Below are 16,448 nucleotides of genomic sequence, written 5' to 3'. Positions count from 1 at the left end.
GGGTTTCATCAGATGCAAGGGCCAAGTCATCAGGGAGACTTAACAAAGTTTCAAAATACATGAATCAAAAATTTATAGAATTACGTGGAAAAATGGTTCCGAAACTATATCTGATTTCAGCAACTGATAAAACTAGAACAAACAAACAGGATTCAAATCTTTTTTAAAAAAATATACATTTTATTCATTTTTTTTACAGAGAGGAAGGGAGAAGAAGAGGGATAGAGTTAGAAACATTGATGAGAGAGAAACATCGATTCAGCTACCTCCTGCACACTCCTGACTGGGGATGTGCCTGCAACCAAGGTACATGCCCCTGACTGGAACCGAACCTGGGACCCTTCAGTCCGCAGGCCAGCGCTCTATCCACTTAGCCAAACTGGTCAGGGCAGGATTCAAATCTTGACAGTCTCTTCGATAAATGATGTTGGGAAAATTGGACAGGTAAATGCAAAAAGGTAAAACTAGACCACCAACTTACACCATACACAAGAATAAACTCAAAGTGGATAAAAGACTTAAATATAAGTTGGAAAACCATAAAAAGCCTAGAAGAAACCATAGGCAGCAAAATCTCAGACATTTCTTGTAGCAATGTGTTTATGGATATATCTCCTAGGGCAGAGGTTGGCAAACTGTGGCTCGCGAGCGACATGCGGCTCTTTGGCCCCTTGAGTGGGGCTCTTCCACAAAAATACTGACTTCTGTGCATGGGCCACGAAGTTTCAGTTGCACTGTACATGTGCGCCTGCACGTGGTATTTTGTGGAAAAGCCACACTCAAGGGGCCAAAAGAGCCGCATGCGGCTCGTGAGCCGCAGTTTGCTGACCACTGTCCTAGGGCAAAGGAAACAAAGGAGAAAATAAACAAATGGGGCCTACATCAAAATAAAAAGCTTATGCACAGCAAAAGAAACCACCAACAAAACAAAAAGGGAGTCCACTATATGGGAGAAAATATTTGGCAATGATACATCTGATAAAGGGTTAATACCCAAAATATTTAAGAAACTCATACAACTTAACAAAAGGAAGACAACTAATCAAAAAATGAACAAAGGGTCTAAGTAGACATTTCTCCAAAATGGACATACAGATGGCCAAGAGCCATATGAAAAAATGCTCAGTCACTTATTATCCGAGAGATGCAAATTAAAATGACAAAGAGGTATCACCTCACACCTGTCAGAATGGCTACCATCAACAAATCAAATGACAAGTGCGGACGAGGATGTGGAGAAAAGGTAACCCTAGTGTACTGCTGGTGGGAATGCAGACTGGTGTAGCCATTATGAAAAACAGTATGGAGTTTTCTCAAAAAATTAAATATGGAACTGCCATTTGACCCAGTGATCCCATTTCTAGGAATATATCCTAAGAAACCCAGAACACCAATCAGAAAGAATGTATGCACCCCTATGTTCACAGCAGCATAATTTACAATCGCTAAGATCTGGAAATATGCCAAAACCGGTTTAGCTCAGTGGATAGAGTGTCGGCCTGCGGACTGAAAGGTACCAGGTTCGATTCCGGTCAAGGGCATGTACCTGGGTTGTGGACACATCCCCAGTAGGAGATGTGCAGGAGGCAGCTGATTGGTGTTTCTCTCTCATCGATGTTTCTAACTCTCTATCTGATCCAGAGACGGAGAGGCATTGATTGGACTGTCGGGCCCTGGAGGGAAGGTAGGGGAGGGTGGGGGTAAGGGGGAGAGATCAACCAAAGGACTTATATGCAAGCATATAGGCCTAACCAATGGACATGGACAACGGGGGGGGGGGGGGAAGGCATGAAGGGGGTGGGTAGGGGATAGCGTGGGGATAAGGACACAGATGTAATATCTTAATCCATAAAAATATATTTTAAAAAAGCTGTGGTACATTTATACTATGGAATACTATGCAGCACTAAAAAAGAAGACTCTCTTACCCTTTGAGACAGCATGGAGGGACCTGGAGTGTATCATACTAAGTGAAATAAGCCAGTCAGAGAAACACAAGTATCATATGATCTCACTCATGTGAGGAATCTAAGTAACAAAATAAACAGATGAATGGAGAGGATCCAGAGACATGGAAGCATGGAATAGAGTGTGGAATCTCAGAGGAAAAATGGAGGAGGCTGGGTGGGTGGGAGGTAATCAACCAAAGACCTTGAATGTATATATACATAACCCATGGACACAGACAATTAAGTGGTGAAGGCCTGGGTCAGGGGGTGGGGGCTGGTGGAGAGTGTCAATGGGGGAAGAAAGGGGACATATGTAATACTTTCAACAATAAAGATTTAAATAAATACAAACAAACCTTATAACTGATAATGTTCTCATGCCTTACTAACATACAATTTAAAAATATAATAGACAAATTCCCATTCCCAATGAAAAAAATTGTAAGGTATTCTAGTATAAACTAAAAATTAAAAAGAGTCTGCCCTCTGGTGGTCAGTGCGCATCATAGTGACTGGTCATTCCGCCATTAGGTGAATTTGCATATTAGGGTTTTAATATCTTTTGAAAGATATTAAAGAATATCAGTATGTTTTATAATTAAAGAAAAAAATACCAAAAAACGAAGAGATATACCATGTTCATTCATTTGAGTTTTGTGTGTGTTTTTTAATCCTCACTTGAGGATATTGTTCCATTGATTTTTAGAGATAGTGGAAGACAGAGAGAAATATCGATGTGAGAGAAACACATTGGTTGGTTACCTCCTTGCACATCCCCTTCTGGGGATCGAGTCTGCAACCCGGGCATGTGCCCTTGACTAGAATCAAACCTGGGACCCTTCAGTCTACAGGCCGATGCTCTATCCACTGAGCCAAACCAGCTAGGGCTAGGGCGATTTTATTATACTACTAGAGGCCTGATGCACAAAATTCGTGCAAGGGGCTCAGCCCTCACAGCCCCAGCTTCTCCGGAACGACCTTCGGCTGTCTGGTCTAATTAGCATATTACACTTTTATTATTGTAGATTTTAGGGCCTGGGGAATACACAATATAAAAAAAGATGAATGATAGTGCATTTTATTCTTGTGTGGCTTAAATTTATTAAACACTATTGGGGTGCCTACTATACCCCAATACTCTGGTAAAATGTAAGACATAAATATTGTGTCTCTATTTTCAAAGAGCTCATAATCTAGATGATGAAAAACATTAACTTTCAAAAATAATAAGCAGGTATTTATGATCCAGGGACAGAGTCCTACCTTTCTGTGTTATTTTCTTTTCCCATAGAAAAATATTTGAGTGACACTGTTTTGTTCCTGCCCATTCCATGTGATTCACTATAAACATTAGTATCAACATATTTAATTATCTAGAGAGAAACTGTTTCTAATCGTAATTCTTACACAGAAATTTCTTTTTGGTAGGGAAAATGGGAGTGCATTTTAGTGACATTCACGAAATACCAGTACTGGTTAAAAACAAAAAATTCTGCAGTAATTTTTAATTTATGTGAAATAAACTATAAAGCAACCCAATCTTTCAGCTTTAAGAGCTCTATCCTTACACCTACCTGAACTTGTATCTTGTTATGAATACACTAGAAGCCTGGTGAAATACGTTCACTGTGTGTGTGTGTGTGTGTGTGTGTGTGTGTGTGTGTGTGTCCCCTCAGCCTGACCTGCGCCTCTCGCAGTCCAGGACCCCTCGCTCCTTACCGCCCGCCTGCTTGCTGCTCCTTACTGCTTGGCTTGCTGCTCCTTAGCACTGCTGCGGAGGCAGGAGAGGCTCCCGCCACTGCTGCTGTGCTTGCTAGCCGTGAGCCCGACTTCTGGCTGAGTGGCACTCCCCATGTGGCAGTGCACTGACCACTAGGGGAAGCTCCTGTGTTGAGCGTCTGTCCTCTGGTGGTCAGTGCGCATCATAGTGACTGGTCATTCCACCGTTAGGTGGATTTGCATATTAGGGTTTTATTACTGGTATGTAGGATGTTGTGAACATATAAGTTTTCATTTGTTTTAGGTTATTTACATAAACCATACATTTTTCTATTCCCAAATAAAAATGCCAAGCGCTAATTATAAAATTTGACTGCTGTGAAGTTACACAAAGAAAACTATAAATTAGCTTTAAAATTTTATTGAAATTCAGGTTTAGAACTGAACAATTTAATACAATATTATATTGAATATTTTCTAACCAGTACTCTTACCTGCTTTTACATGATATCTGGACACAACTTTTAAGAATTGATACTTTCTGCCTAATTTTCCATAATATGCCAATTACGCATTTATTAAAATCTCAGATACTTATCAGAATTTAAAAAAATAAACTAAAATATGGAAAATTTAAGACATTAATATTGCAGCAACTATAATATAGAAATTTACAATCTTAACTGTTAAAATTGTTAACATTTATTGTAGTAATGCAGTATGAATTTTTAACATAATCACATGAATTTTTCATTAAAATGTTCAACCATTTCCTACTGAAGCATGTTCAAAGTTATAAAAATCTTCTCTTTTAAAGTAACTTATACTGAATTAGTCCAAAAGCAATTGTGGCACTTTAGAGAAGACATTTATTCTACTGCATATCTTAAGTACCCAAGGTGCTGCCCGATCAATAGCAGGTTACTGAAAAAGTGTAAAGCATGGCTTTCTTTAAGGAGTGAGTCGTTTGGGATCACGGGGGAACATTGAGGTCTGACGAATATTGTGCAATCCCAAAAACAGCATAGTCACTCGTTCCAACCCTAGGGAAAACAAAATAAACATTAATTCCTTTTCTGAAAATCTCTCAGGTTCTTACATTTTGAAAATTACCAACATAGTATTGCTGATCAACAAAACAATTTTCCTTGTTAGGAAGGAAAATGACTTCTATAATTTCAAGTTTATTTAAAATGGAATGTTTTAGGTCTGATTCAGAAATAGAGATGATGCTTGTGAGAAGGACAAAATGAGATATCCTTAAGCTATGTGATTCTGTGAAATGCGAACTACAGAAATCTATGTCAATGTCCAAAATTTATGGCTTAAACAAATATCTCCCCCTCTCCCCTCCATGTATAAGCCTGTATGGTTTCAAATAAGACCAGATTCTAAGTATGTAGTCCAGGTCATCAGTATAAGACAAAAGTCATAAACCTGTTCAAGGAAGTTTATTAATGGAAGTACCAGAAATTCGTTGTAATTTGATAGACATGTAACATGGTAGTTCCTAGTATAAAAGACTCTAGAGTACATTATTGTACTAAATTCTTTGAGTGCAGAAGAGACTGACTTTGACTTAAATACTTTCCACTGATAAGAATTAAGACCAAGTGCCATCTAAAAAAACAGAACAACACTAGCAAATGAAACATTTTATGTGCAATTTGATTTATCTATTTCACTAAAGCTGTAAGAAGACTAATATACCACATAAAGGTCAGAGAATAATCTTATATAAAAACTTCTAATTTTAAAGGAATATACTTAACTCTAAAAATAGAAATATAAATAAGAGAATTAACATTTTTATCCTTATTCCTTACCAAAAACATCTGCAGACATATATTTGAACCTTGTATTAATCTAACACTAATCAAGGTAGTATTTTGATAACCATTCAAATGTCTTCTTTCACAAGTAAAATTAAAATATACATTGCTAAATCAGTCACAAAAGTTTGTAATGTTATACCAACTGAACATTACTGAATACTCAAAGAGAAAATAGTCATAAATGTCTCACTGAGACTTAAACTGTATGTTCAATGTAGCGTTGTTTGTAGTAACAAAAGGCTAGTAACAACCTACATGTCCTAGGAAGCTGGCTAACAAGGCTATAGTGCGTCCTTTCAATGGAGTCTATGTGGTGATTAAGAATGAAAAAGCTTTTGAGGTATTCATAAAAAATTATTTAAAAATATAGTCAGGGAAAAATGCAAGGTACTGAATGATTTACATAGTATGCTACAATTTGTAAAAAAATTTTTTTTACAAGTGTGTGTATTTTTGCACATGCAAAGACTACCTTTGCATAGGGAGGTGAATGCACACTCCTCTATACCCTTTTAATTTGAAATTATGGTAAGTATATTATGTATTCACCAAAAACCTCCAAACAACAAATAAAAATTCAACAGAACTATAAATTGATAATTACTTTTTAAAAGTCTTTGACATGGACATCCCAAAGTTGAGTTAAACATTTACTCATTTTAAATCAGAGAGCAGCAGATTACACATACTCTAGAAATAGTCCTGAAAGTCAATGAAATGTTACATTTCAACAAATCATTTAGCAGGAATCTGAGCTAATTTGAGGGACAGCTTTAATTTGGGCTAATTTGAATGAACTCATGGATGAAAAACACAGGGTATTTCATTTACAAGACATTTTGCTTTTAAACCATTAAGATAAAAGAATGGCTAGAACTTTATTACAATATTTTAATATATTTTTATGGATTTCAGAGAAGGGAGAGGAAGAGAGATAGAAAAATCAATGAGAGAGAATCATTGATTAGCTGCCTCCTGCACTCCCCACACTGGGGATCGAGCCCGCAACCTGGGCATGTTCCCTTGACCAGAATTGAACCGGGACCCTTCAGTCTGCAGGCTGACGCTCTATCCACTGAGCAAAACCAGCTAGGGCTATTACAATATTTTAGAACCCATAAGTTAATATTGTCATAATATTAAAGAAATGTATTACCAATGCCTCCACCAGCATGAGGAGGGGCTCCAAAGCGGAAGGAATCAATGTATGCTTTAATTTTCTCCAAATCTACAAAAAAACCACAAACATAATTTACCATTTTATTTAGCTTTAAAAGATAAAAAAGCAATTACTGTTAAATGAAGACTTAACCAAATGACTATTTCTGAGGAGTCTTTAAAGGGTTTAAAATGAGTTATTTTCAGAATACATATCACTTTCCTAAATACATTTAAGTGGTTTACCAATTCCATGATGTAAGGCTCTCTCTGTTAGCAGCTGAGGATCATGTATTCTTTGAGCTCCTGATAGTATTTCTTCTCCTCTCATGAACATGTCATAAGAGTTGGACTGTTTCTGCAGGAAAAACAAACAAACCAAAAACATTACTTATCAAAAGTGGCTACCATTCTATTTCCATTACACATGTGGAAAAAAAGACCTTTGTTGCAAGAAGAGCAAGTTCATTTTTTCCTACAATTGATGATGTACCTGCTCCAACGAACATATTTTGTTTCTCTAACACAGGCTAAATTAGCGAGGTTTGAATAGTAACTTCTTTCTTGCCTTTATCAGATTTCATACTCCCCTTCTCCCATACCTTCCAACATCAAATCAGAGCACCATATCTAACTTATAAGAAGTAGTGCTGATTCTCATTTTACTTTATCAACAGAAATGTTTTTAAGGGGGTCACTTTTGGAACTTCAAATTATCAATTAACATTTCTTTTTTATTTTAAGGGAAGCAAATTAAACATCAATTTACCACAGCTCATCCTATTCTCTATCAGGTTTTAACTTACTTTCCCTGTCTTTCAATAAACCAGTGGTTCTCAAAGTGTGATTCCGGGATTAGTAGCTTCAGTATTACCAGGAACTTGTTAGCAAAGCAAATTTTCAAGCCCTACCCCAAACCAACTAATCAGAAAGTCTGATGAGGGGGCTCAGGAATCTGTGTTTTAGAAAGCCCTCCAGGGACTCTGATGCACACTAAAGTTTGGAAACCACTACATGGAAAAATAGTAAAAGGCCACATTATTTAGATTTGTTCAAGGTCAAAAATAAATTTTGCTAATACCTGCAAATCTAGCAATACTATTTATTATGTATATGGTGTTTCTTCCTCAAATCTTCAAAAAGTGACACATAGAAATGATTTTTAATATGTTTTTGGAACAATTTGCTAGAATATTCAGATTTCGCCTTGACCTCAATTGACAGAAACTAGTAGTAATCCACATAACATGACCACTGAAACTGCAAATTATGAATGAAAACCATTATTCCCATTTACAATTTGACAAAGTAACAAAGTTTTCCTTCTTCCCCCAAACAGGTTATTTAAAATCAAATTACTTACAGAATTTCTTGGGTCAGGCATGGTATAGAAAGGTCTTACAGCCAATGGATATTTATCAAGAATATAAAAATCGGTATCATACTATAAAAAGAATAAATACAATTAAAATAGTTTTTAACAGTTTAATGAAAGTGAAAAGGCGGCTAGCACTTTGGTAATTAATGTTTTTTTTAATACACACCTTTTATACTTCAAAATTACTGTAATTACACTGTAAATAAAATGAGTATTCTATTTCTTTCAAGTAATATCTGTATTTTGCTATAATGTTGTATATTCTTCCAATACTTAATTTTTTTGGGGGGGTGACATGTACTCTTTCTCCAATTTCTCCCACATTGAAAACTATGCTGCGATAAACTGATTTTCATTTTTTCCTTTGCTATTCTATCTCATTTAGTTCTTCAGATGTATTTTATAGCTGTTTATGTTAAGTTATACCAAATATATTTGGGTTTTACAAGAATAACAAACATTTTAAATCTATAAATTATTTTAGGAAAAACACCTTTATAATATTCACCTTCAAAAAACCTTATCTTCCCAGTAATTAAAAATTTAGTTTAGATATCTAAAAGATATTTTGTAGTTTTCTTCAATGAAAACTACAAATGAAATCAATAACATTAACATGAAATTATGACATTTTTGTTAGAATACTTACTATGTGACCTAGATATAACTAAAAAGAAACCAATCACATTTCAACTGTTTTGATGTTAAATATTTTTGCTAAAACTGGAGTGTAGAGGGAATGTCAATAAAGCCGACAAACTGATATTGGCTCTGCTGAAACAGCATTTTAAAGGTATAAACTCAATACTGTGCAGTTTCAGAAATATACTTTAGTTTCCCAGTTTAACAGTTTAGAGTGCAACCAGCAGGAGGCGCTCAAGGACTGTTTTAATTTCATCACACAGTTCTTTCAATTTCTTTAAGCACCCTTCTAAGTTTAGCTTTTATCTTTTCTTTAAGAGCTTTACAAAATGAGATAGGAAAGTAGCTTTCACATAAGAGGCAGAAAGGAAATTCATTCTCCCTCATCTTGAGGTCCTTTCTAACTAATCTGACATAGATATCATTTTTAGAGATACCTCAGTACAAGTAAGTACAAAAATTGAATACTGAGTTAATCAAACTGTCTGGGCAAAGCCTGTTTGAATATTTTTTATTTTTCTAAGATTGAAAAAAAAAATTGGCCCCCTGGGTTTTTATTTATTCTGGAATCATACTATTCTAGGAAAATCATTCCCTCTGCAACTGTTCTTTAGTACCAGGATACATCTCAGATTTAGAGAAAGAAATCCAGCATGTACAAGAGTCTTACCTTTTCCTTTACCAAACGACCCAACAGTTTTTCATTCGGCGTACTGGAAAACAATGACAAAAGCATGAAATCAGATGTTTGATTAGTTCTTAGAGTTATTAAGGCACCTCTATTTGAAGTTCTCAAAGAATAAAAAATTCAGCCAAAACACACAGTTGTCTATTCTGCTCTTTTTTAAAAAGGCAAGTACTACTGAAAACAACTTATAAGTGCACCTGGTATTTAGTAGATGCTGCTCAATAATATTTAAATAAAACCATAAACAGAATTTAGCAATTCACTGATTCAGAAATAACATGGATATAATTTCCTACAATCAAATATAACAAAAGTTCACTATATGAACATAGGCTATTCTTGGCGTTAAATGGTTCCACTTCAAATGGTCTCTCCTTTTCACAAAAATATATTTTTATTTATTTCAGAGAGGAAGGGAGAAGGAGAGAATGATAGAAACATCAACGATGAGAGAGAATCATTGATTGGCTGCCTCCCACACGCCCCACACTAGGGATTGAGCTTGCAACCCAAGCATGTGCACTTGACTGGAATCGAACCTGGGACCCCCTTCAGTCCGTAGGCTGATGCTCTTTTCCAGTGAGCCAAACCGGCTAGGGCTCCTTTTCATTACTCTTTAAAAAAAATATTTTATTGATTTTTTACAGAGAGGAAGGGAGAGGGATAGAGAGTTAGAAACATTGATGAGATATAAACATCGATCAGCCGCCTCCTGCACACCCCCCACTGGGGATGTGCCCGCAACCAAGGTTACATGCCCTTGATCGGAATCGAACCCGGGACCCTTCAGTCCGCAGACCGTCGCTCAAGCCAAATGGGTTAGGGCTCATTACTCTTTATCAAAGGTTTATAAAACAAAAATCACTAATTCTGAATCTTTAAAATATGTTTATATAAACCAATTAAATTTCTATAGCCACTTTAGCATCTACCCTATTTAAGAACAATTTCTAAAATACTTATGAAAATAATGATAGAATGTACGATTTGCCTTAAGATGTCATCTAGCAATGTAGGGGATGCTTAAAATCATATACAGATATATTTGTCAAACAAACAAAAATAAAGGGTTTTGAGTGAAATATTTTTTAAAAAGCCCTAAAAAATGACAATCATGCCTTTCCCTCTTATATCCATATGATTTGTGATGCCTTAAATATTTTAACTTAAGAACCCTTGAATAAAATAGATAATAATTTCATATCTGTTAAACTACATAATTTGTTTAAAAATTATACACTGTATGATCTGAGTTTAGATAAAATAATACTGAATATCAAATAAATAAAGAATAGTGATTTTTTATAAACTTTTAGAGATCCTAATAGTTTTATGCCTTGATCCTGTGTGGGGATGGGTTTAGATTACTGTTTATCTTCTCTAATACCACTGATTGAAAAAGAGAGGTAAAATATTAGATGCAAAAATCACAGGCAAAAGTCTCTATATTCTTTAAAGCATTACAAACTAGGGGGAGAGGGGGCACAAAAATGGTATTTATTGAAGCTTAGGCAAACCACATTATATCATTATTTCAGATCACACATTAAACAAGAACAGCATCATACGATATACCCAAAAGTTAATAAAAGCTGGGTAAAAAAATTATGATTTGTTAATATATTCATTCTTGCGTATCTTAAACCTAGTTATTAAAGTTTTAAAAGTCACAAAGACAAACCTCAGATCTTCTTCATCTCCCATTTCAATTCCAGCTTCCCTAAGCATAGCCAATGCTTCACAATACTCTAGTCTTAAAGTGGGCTCCAAAAATTTGAATGGCTCACATGGGAATTGTTTATTCACCGTCTGAATTTCAGTTTGAAACCTATTTGAATAATGATTTAGAGTTAATAATAACGTGTGAGATAAATGTTTTCCCCACAAGAGGTCACTGTGGCAACATGTTAAAAATTACTAAAAACTTTTTACTAAAACTGGTGAAATAAGGAACATATATAGCTTTTACTCTACCACACACTTGCTACAAAGTCTTTTTTCTTTTAACAAAGAAACATTTTAAACATTTCACAGGAGTCACTATCTGTGCGATGATGTGAGAAGTTCAGAGGCAGAAGCTCCATGATCAGCTGAGTACCTGTCCAGCTGAGCCACTCAGCCCCCGCCCCTCCTAGCTGGCCAGTTGGCAGGGACCCAAGAGCCTACATATTATCAGTCCTATATGCATTCCACTGATAATTCTGGAATAAGGGATATATGTAGCTTTATTGTTTAAAAGGAACAATAAAGTTTATTTATCAAACGGAAATGCTTTTAGAGCAAACCTCTCTATGTAAAATCTGCCTCAGTGCAGAAATTGCCTCAGGCACTTTTAGGCTCTTCTGTAATACTAGCAACAGCTAAGAAAAAATATCTGGTAGGTACTGAGTACCATCTTTGCCAAATAAAATCATCTTTGAATCAGTGTATGTACCAAGAAAATGTTACTAAGAAATTGTTTAAGTTAAAGACTAGAGTTTAAACACTTAAAAGATTTAATACCATTTCTCAGTCTTAACTTTTTTTGTAACTCATATCAGGTAACATTGTTAGTTAGGAACAAACTACCCATTTCATGAGGCAATAAAAACTCTGACTTTAACTGCTACGAAAGTAACATAGGCTCCATTTCTTCAAATATCCAGGATGTTAGTATAAGGGAAATACAATCTGGTAACTGTACCCACCAAAATGAAGCCACAATGGACTTAGATCCAGAATAGTATTTTGAGTGTGGATTTTTTTTCATTAATTAATTGATCATCTAACTAGCAAGTCTATATGCACACGTATGTCCAATAAAAATTTAGTTTATACATTTCAAATCAAGAATTGCTTTATTCTGAAGAGCCCAAACTGTTTTGAAATTAAGTTCAGTTAGGGATATAATACATATATTTTTTACCTTTCTTGAAGTCCTTTGAATATTTGTACTAAAGTGTCAGCAATTTCTTCCATAACTTCATGGTAATGGTAATTAAAAGCCATTTCAATGTCCAAACCAACGAATTCAGTTAGATGTCTGTGGGTATTAGAGTCTTCAGCTCTGAATACTGTAACATTAATAAAAGATATACATAGCAGTGTTTTAAATTTTGGAGAAATTGAGATTAAAAACAAAATTCTATTTACTTGTACTCAAATGGTACTCTTTTCATTATCATTATAAGGTTGGAAAGACCTTTGACAAGCCATCTGTTACAGCACTCTCATGGATAGTTAAGTTCATTACAAACTCCTACAGTCATGTAGTAAAAGCTGTAACAAATGTAAATTAGTAAGTGAGACTCCTAAGAACCCCGAGGGAATGCAAGGTCCTGAGGTGCCTTCTCAATAACTAAAAATATTCAATATAATGAGTTCTCAATTTTATTAAAGCTTGACTCAAGCTAAATGAAATCTGTACAAATGAAGCAGCTACCTCAGTCCAGCTCTTATTATCCTCACTGCACTTTCCTTCTTTCCAGTCCTCCTGGCTAGTCCTGTTCCATCTCTCCATGCTCTCATAATTTAATCCCACCCTATATTTCCCATTTCTCAATACTAACTAGTCTCGATTTTACTTGCTCCCGTGTTTTTAACTTAGCTTGCTTCTTCTAGAATGCCATCTCTGTTGTCTTTACCTCCTACTACCATTTCAGTTTGAATTTTCTCTCATGGCATCTCTAGCAAACTCCATCTTCTTCCTCTTTTTTACCCTACCTATACCACATAATTAACACCAACCTGCTGACATCACAATTAGATTATTCGCTGTGGCTGTGATATATATGCATGTCTTTTTTTTTAAAAAAATGTATTTTATTGATTTTTTACAGAGAGGAAGAGAGAGGGTTAGAGAGTTAGAAACATCGATAAGAGAGAAGCATCGGTCAGCTGCCTCCTGCACACCCCCTACTGGGGATGTGCCCGCAACCAAGGTACATGCCCTTGACTGGAATCGAACCTGGGACCCTTCAGTCCGCAGGTCGACGCTCTATCCACTGAGCCAAACCAGTCAGGGCTATGCATGTCTTATTGTGTCTTAGGAGCAGGGACAATATTGTTCCTTTAGCACTCAAAGCATGGTCTGCATAGCAGCAGTACCTTGGAACTTATGAGAACTGTAGAATCTCAAGTCTTACCCCAAACCTCCTGCATTTTAACAAGATCCCCAGGTGATTTGTGTGCACATTAACATTGGAGAAGTGCTGGTTGGATTTTCTTTTATAGCGCAAGGCTATATATGCAGCAAGTGTTCAGCAAATGATTGCTTAATAAATTCAGAAAATTAAGACATTTAATGATTTTGCCAGTTTCTCTATTAGCAGGTATTTATCTTAAACTATCAAAAAATTCATATATATAAAATAACTTTTTTTTTTAAACTTGGTAAGTTTTAAAGAATATAGTAAAGCTGTTTTGGTTTTTTTTTGCTTATAGTTAGCATCGTAAAAGAATTTGCTTCATGATTGTGTCCATGCTTGGCTTTTAGCAAATGTATATATACTAGAGGTCTGGTGCACGAAATTCGTGCACTCGGGAGGGGGTTGTCCCTCAGCCTGGATTGCAAGAGGGCACAGGCCAGGCCGAAGGACCCCACTGGTGCATGATTGGGGCCGGGGAGGGACGCGGGAGGTTGGCCAGCCAGGGAGGGACTTTGGGAGGACTCCAGGGCATGTCTGGCCTGTCTTGTTCAGTCCCGATTGGCTGGACCCCAGCAGCAAGCTAACCTACTGATCGGAGCGTCTGCCCCTTGGTGGTCAGTGTATGTCAGAGTGAGTGGTTGAGCATCCTTAGCATATCATTAGCATATCATGCTTTGATTGGTTGAATGGCCGACTAGACAACCAGACACTTAGCATATTAGGCTTTTATTATATAGAATTTTAATATATTTTTATTGATTTGAGAAAGAAAGAGAGAGACAGAAACATCAATGATGAGAGAGAACCACCAACTGCTGCCTTCTGCACGCCCCCCCCTCCACTGGGGACCGAGCCCGCAACCCAGGTATGTGCCCTTGACTGGAATCGAACCTGGGACCCTTCAGTCCGCAGGCTGACTCTTTATTCACTGAGCCAAACCGGCTAGGGTGCAAATATATTCTTAAAAAACATGTTAATATAATTTATTAAACCCAGGCATTTGTTAGTATTTTCTAATGGACTTTAGCATATTATCAATACTAAGGAGAGTACAATTAGTAATAGTAAAAAAGAACAGCTTTGGAATAAAATTGGCAGCAAAGTATACAGAGGTACATTTGTAAACTTACAACAGTAGCAAGGAGCTTTCAAGGACAACAAAATATATTACTTGGAAGATTGCAATCACTTTTTCTTTAGTATTGATGGAGAGTTGATAGTCCAAATGGGAGCTAATTCTATTCTAATTACACTTAAGTATAATAAATAATATAGTTAAAATATATTCAGAGGGTGTGTATTTTCAAAGCATGCATTTTAAAAATGAGATAGTCCCAAGATACATATTTTCTTTTTTTTGTCTTCAGCATCTCTGTAGGAATGAGTATATATATATATATATATATATATATATATATATATATATATATATCTTATGATCTATCATATGAATGATGCTCAATTGTTCAAAGAACTATTGAACATACAATTTTTTTGGAAATATCTACCAGGCAATATTGTTATTTTTACCCCCAAGTCTAGTGTTGATGTAGTCAATATAAAAAAGGATTTAAGCTTTAAAAAGGTCTGTGTAAAATGTGTTTCTATCCCTGGCTGGTGGCTCAATTGGTTGGAGCATCATCTGGTACACTAAAAAGTCTTAGGTTTGATTCCCAGTCAGGGCACATACCTAGTTGGGCTCAATCCCTGGTCAGGGTACAGGAGGGAACCGATTAATTCAGAGGGTGTATGTTTCTCTCTCATATTAATTTTCTCTCTCTCTCTCTCTCTCTCTCTCTCTCTCTCTCTCAAAAAAAAAAATATCAATGAAAACATATTCTTGGATGAGGATAAAAATAATAATTAAAAAAATCAATGAAAAAATATCGTTGGATGAAGATAAAAATAACAATTAAAAAAAAATAAATGTGTTTCTAAAACCTTAGCTGTGGTACAATTAATGAATTTTGAGATAACCTTAACTACCAAAACCTTACCCGGTCCAATACAGAAAACCTTCTCAAAATCAGCACAAATACACATCTGCTTGTACAGCTGTGGGGACTGAGCCAGATATGCATTATTTTTAAAATATGACACAGTAAATACATTGGCTCCTCCTTCACTGGCAGCTGAAATATAAACATAAATGTTACTATAATCAATTGTAAGCTTATCAATGCAAACTTCTAATAAAAATAGTTTATCCTTTTGATTCAAGTACTTCACTTAAATAAAACCACACTAGAAAATAAAAGACTGCAGAGAAACCATAGTCTATATATGTTTTATCCCTGATTCGAAACAGTTTATATTTAGGCGAGATTTACTTCTTTGGCTATACTTTCATTTTACTTCTTTGGATATATACGCTCCCTTTCTGCATAAATTTAAAATCTAGTAAAAGCTACTTTAGCTTTGTAAAACTTTTTGTAAAAAAAGATGATAATTTTTCTAATTAAGAATTCAATGTTCGTCCTGGCCAGTGTGAATCAGTGGTTAGAGCATCAGCCTGAGCACCGAAGGGTTGCGGGTTTGATCCCTGTCAAGGGCACATACCTGGGTTGCAGATTCATCCCCAGCCCTGGTCAGGGCATGTGTGGGAGGTAGCCAATCGTTTCTCTCTCTGTCTTTCTCTCTCTCTTTCTCTGCCCCCACCCCTTCCATTCTCTCTAAAAATCAATGGAAAAAATATTCTCAGGTGATAAACAAAACAAACAAAAAAATAATTCAATGATTAATTTTTTTATTTTCAACTAAATGCCATTAGTAACACCCCTCCCCACCATTGAATTTTAGAGGGAGTGGAAGGGGGGTGTGGAGAGATAGAGAAACATTGATGTGAGAGAGACACATCGATAGGTTGCCTCATGCTCACACCCAACACAGGCCAGGATTGGGCCCGCAGGCCAATGATCTAACCACTGATCCTAAACTGCCAGGGCAGTAACA

The 16,448-nt window shown here is 35.9% G+C and overlaps 1 protein-coding gene across 3 annotated transcripts in view; it reads right to left on the bottom strand.

The window, feature by feature from the left end:
* Nucleotides 1–4,073: 4,073 nt before the first annotated feature.
* The window catches only part of DARS (aspartyl-tRNA synthetase), a 69,088-nt gene continuing 56,713 nt past the window's right edge, over nt 4,074–16,448 (bottom strand). For 2 of the 3 annotated variants that reach the window (XM_006100434.3, XM_023764024.1), the window contains 8 exons: nt 15,494–15,628; nt 12,275–12,422; nt 11,051–11,197; nt 9,352–9,394; nt 8,025–8,105; nt 6,908–7,019; nt 6,660–6,731; nt 4,074–4,711 (listed from right to left, as the gene is read on the bottom strand). In XM_006100434.3, the coding sequence (XP_006100496.1) occupies nt 4,620–4,711; nt 6,660–6,731; nt 6,908–7,019; nt 8,025–8,105; nt 9,352–9,394; nt 11,051–11,197; nt 12,275–12,422; nt 15,494–15,628 (830 nt within the window). In that variant the 3' untranslated portion in view covers nt 4,074–4,619. The remainder of the gene's footprint in view (nt 4,712–6,659; nt 6,732–6,907; nt 7,020–8,024; nt 8,106–9,351; nt 9,395–11,050; nt 11,198–12,274; nt 12,423–15,493; nt 15,629–16,448) is intronic. The other variant, XM_023764023.1, reaches the window with a different exon arrangement.

This window comes from Myotis lucifugus, unplaced genomic scaffold (assembly GCF_000147115.1).
Source record: "Myotis lucifugus unplaced genomic scaffold, Myoluc2.0 scaffold_312, whole genome shotgun sequence".
Lineage (NCBI taxonomy): Eukaryota > Metazoa > Chordata > Mammalia > Chiroptera > Vespertilionidae > Myotis > Myotis lucifugus.
Note: the sequence above shows the minus strand (reverse complement) of the source record. Positions and strands in the feature narration are given on the sequence as shown.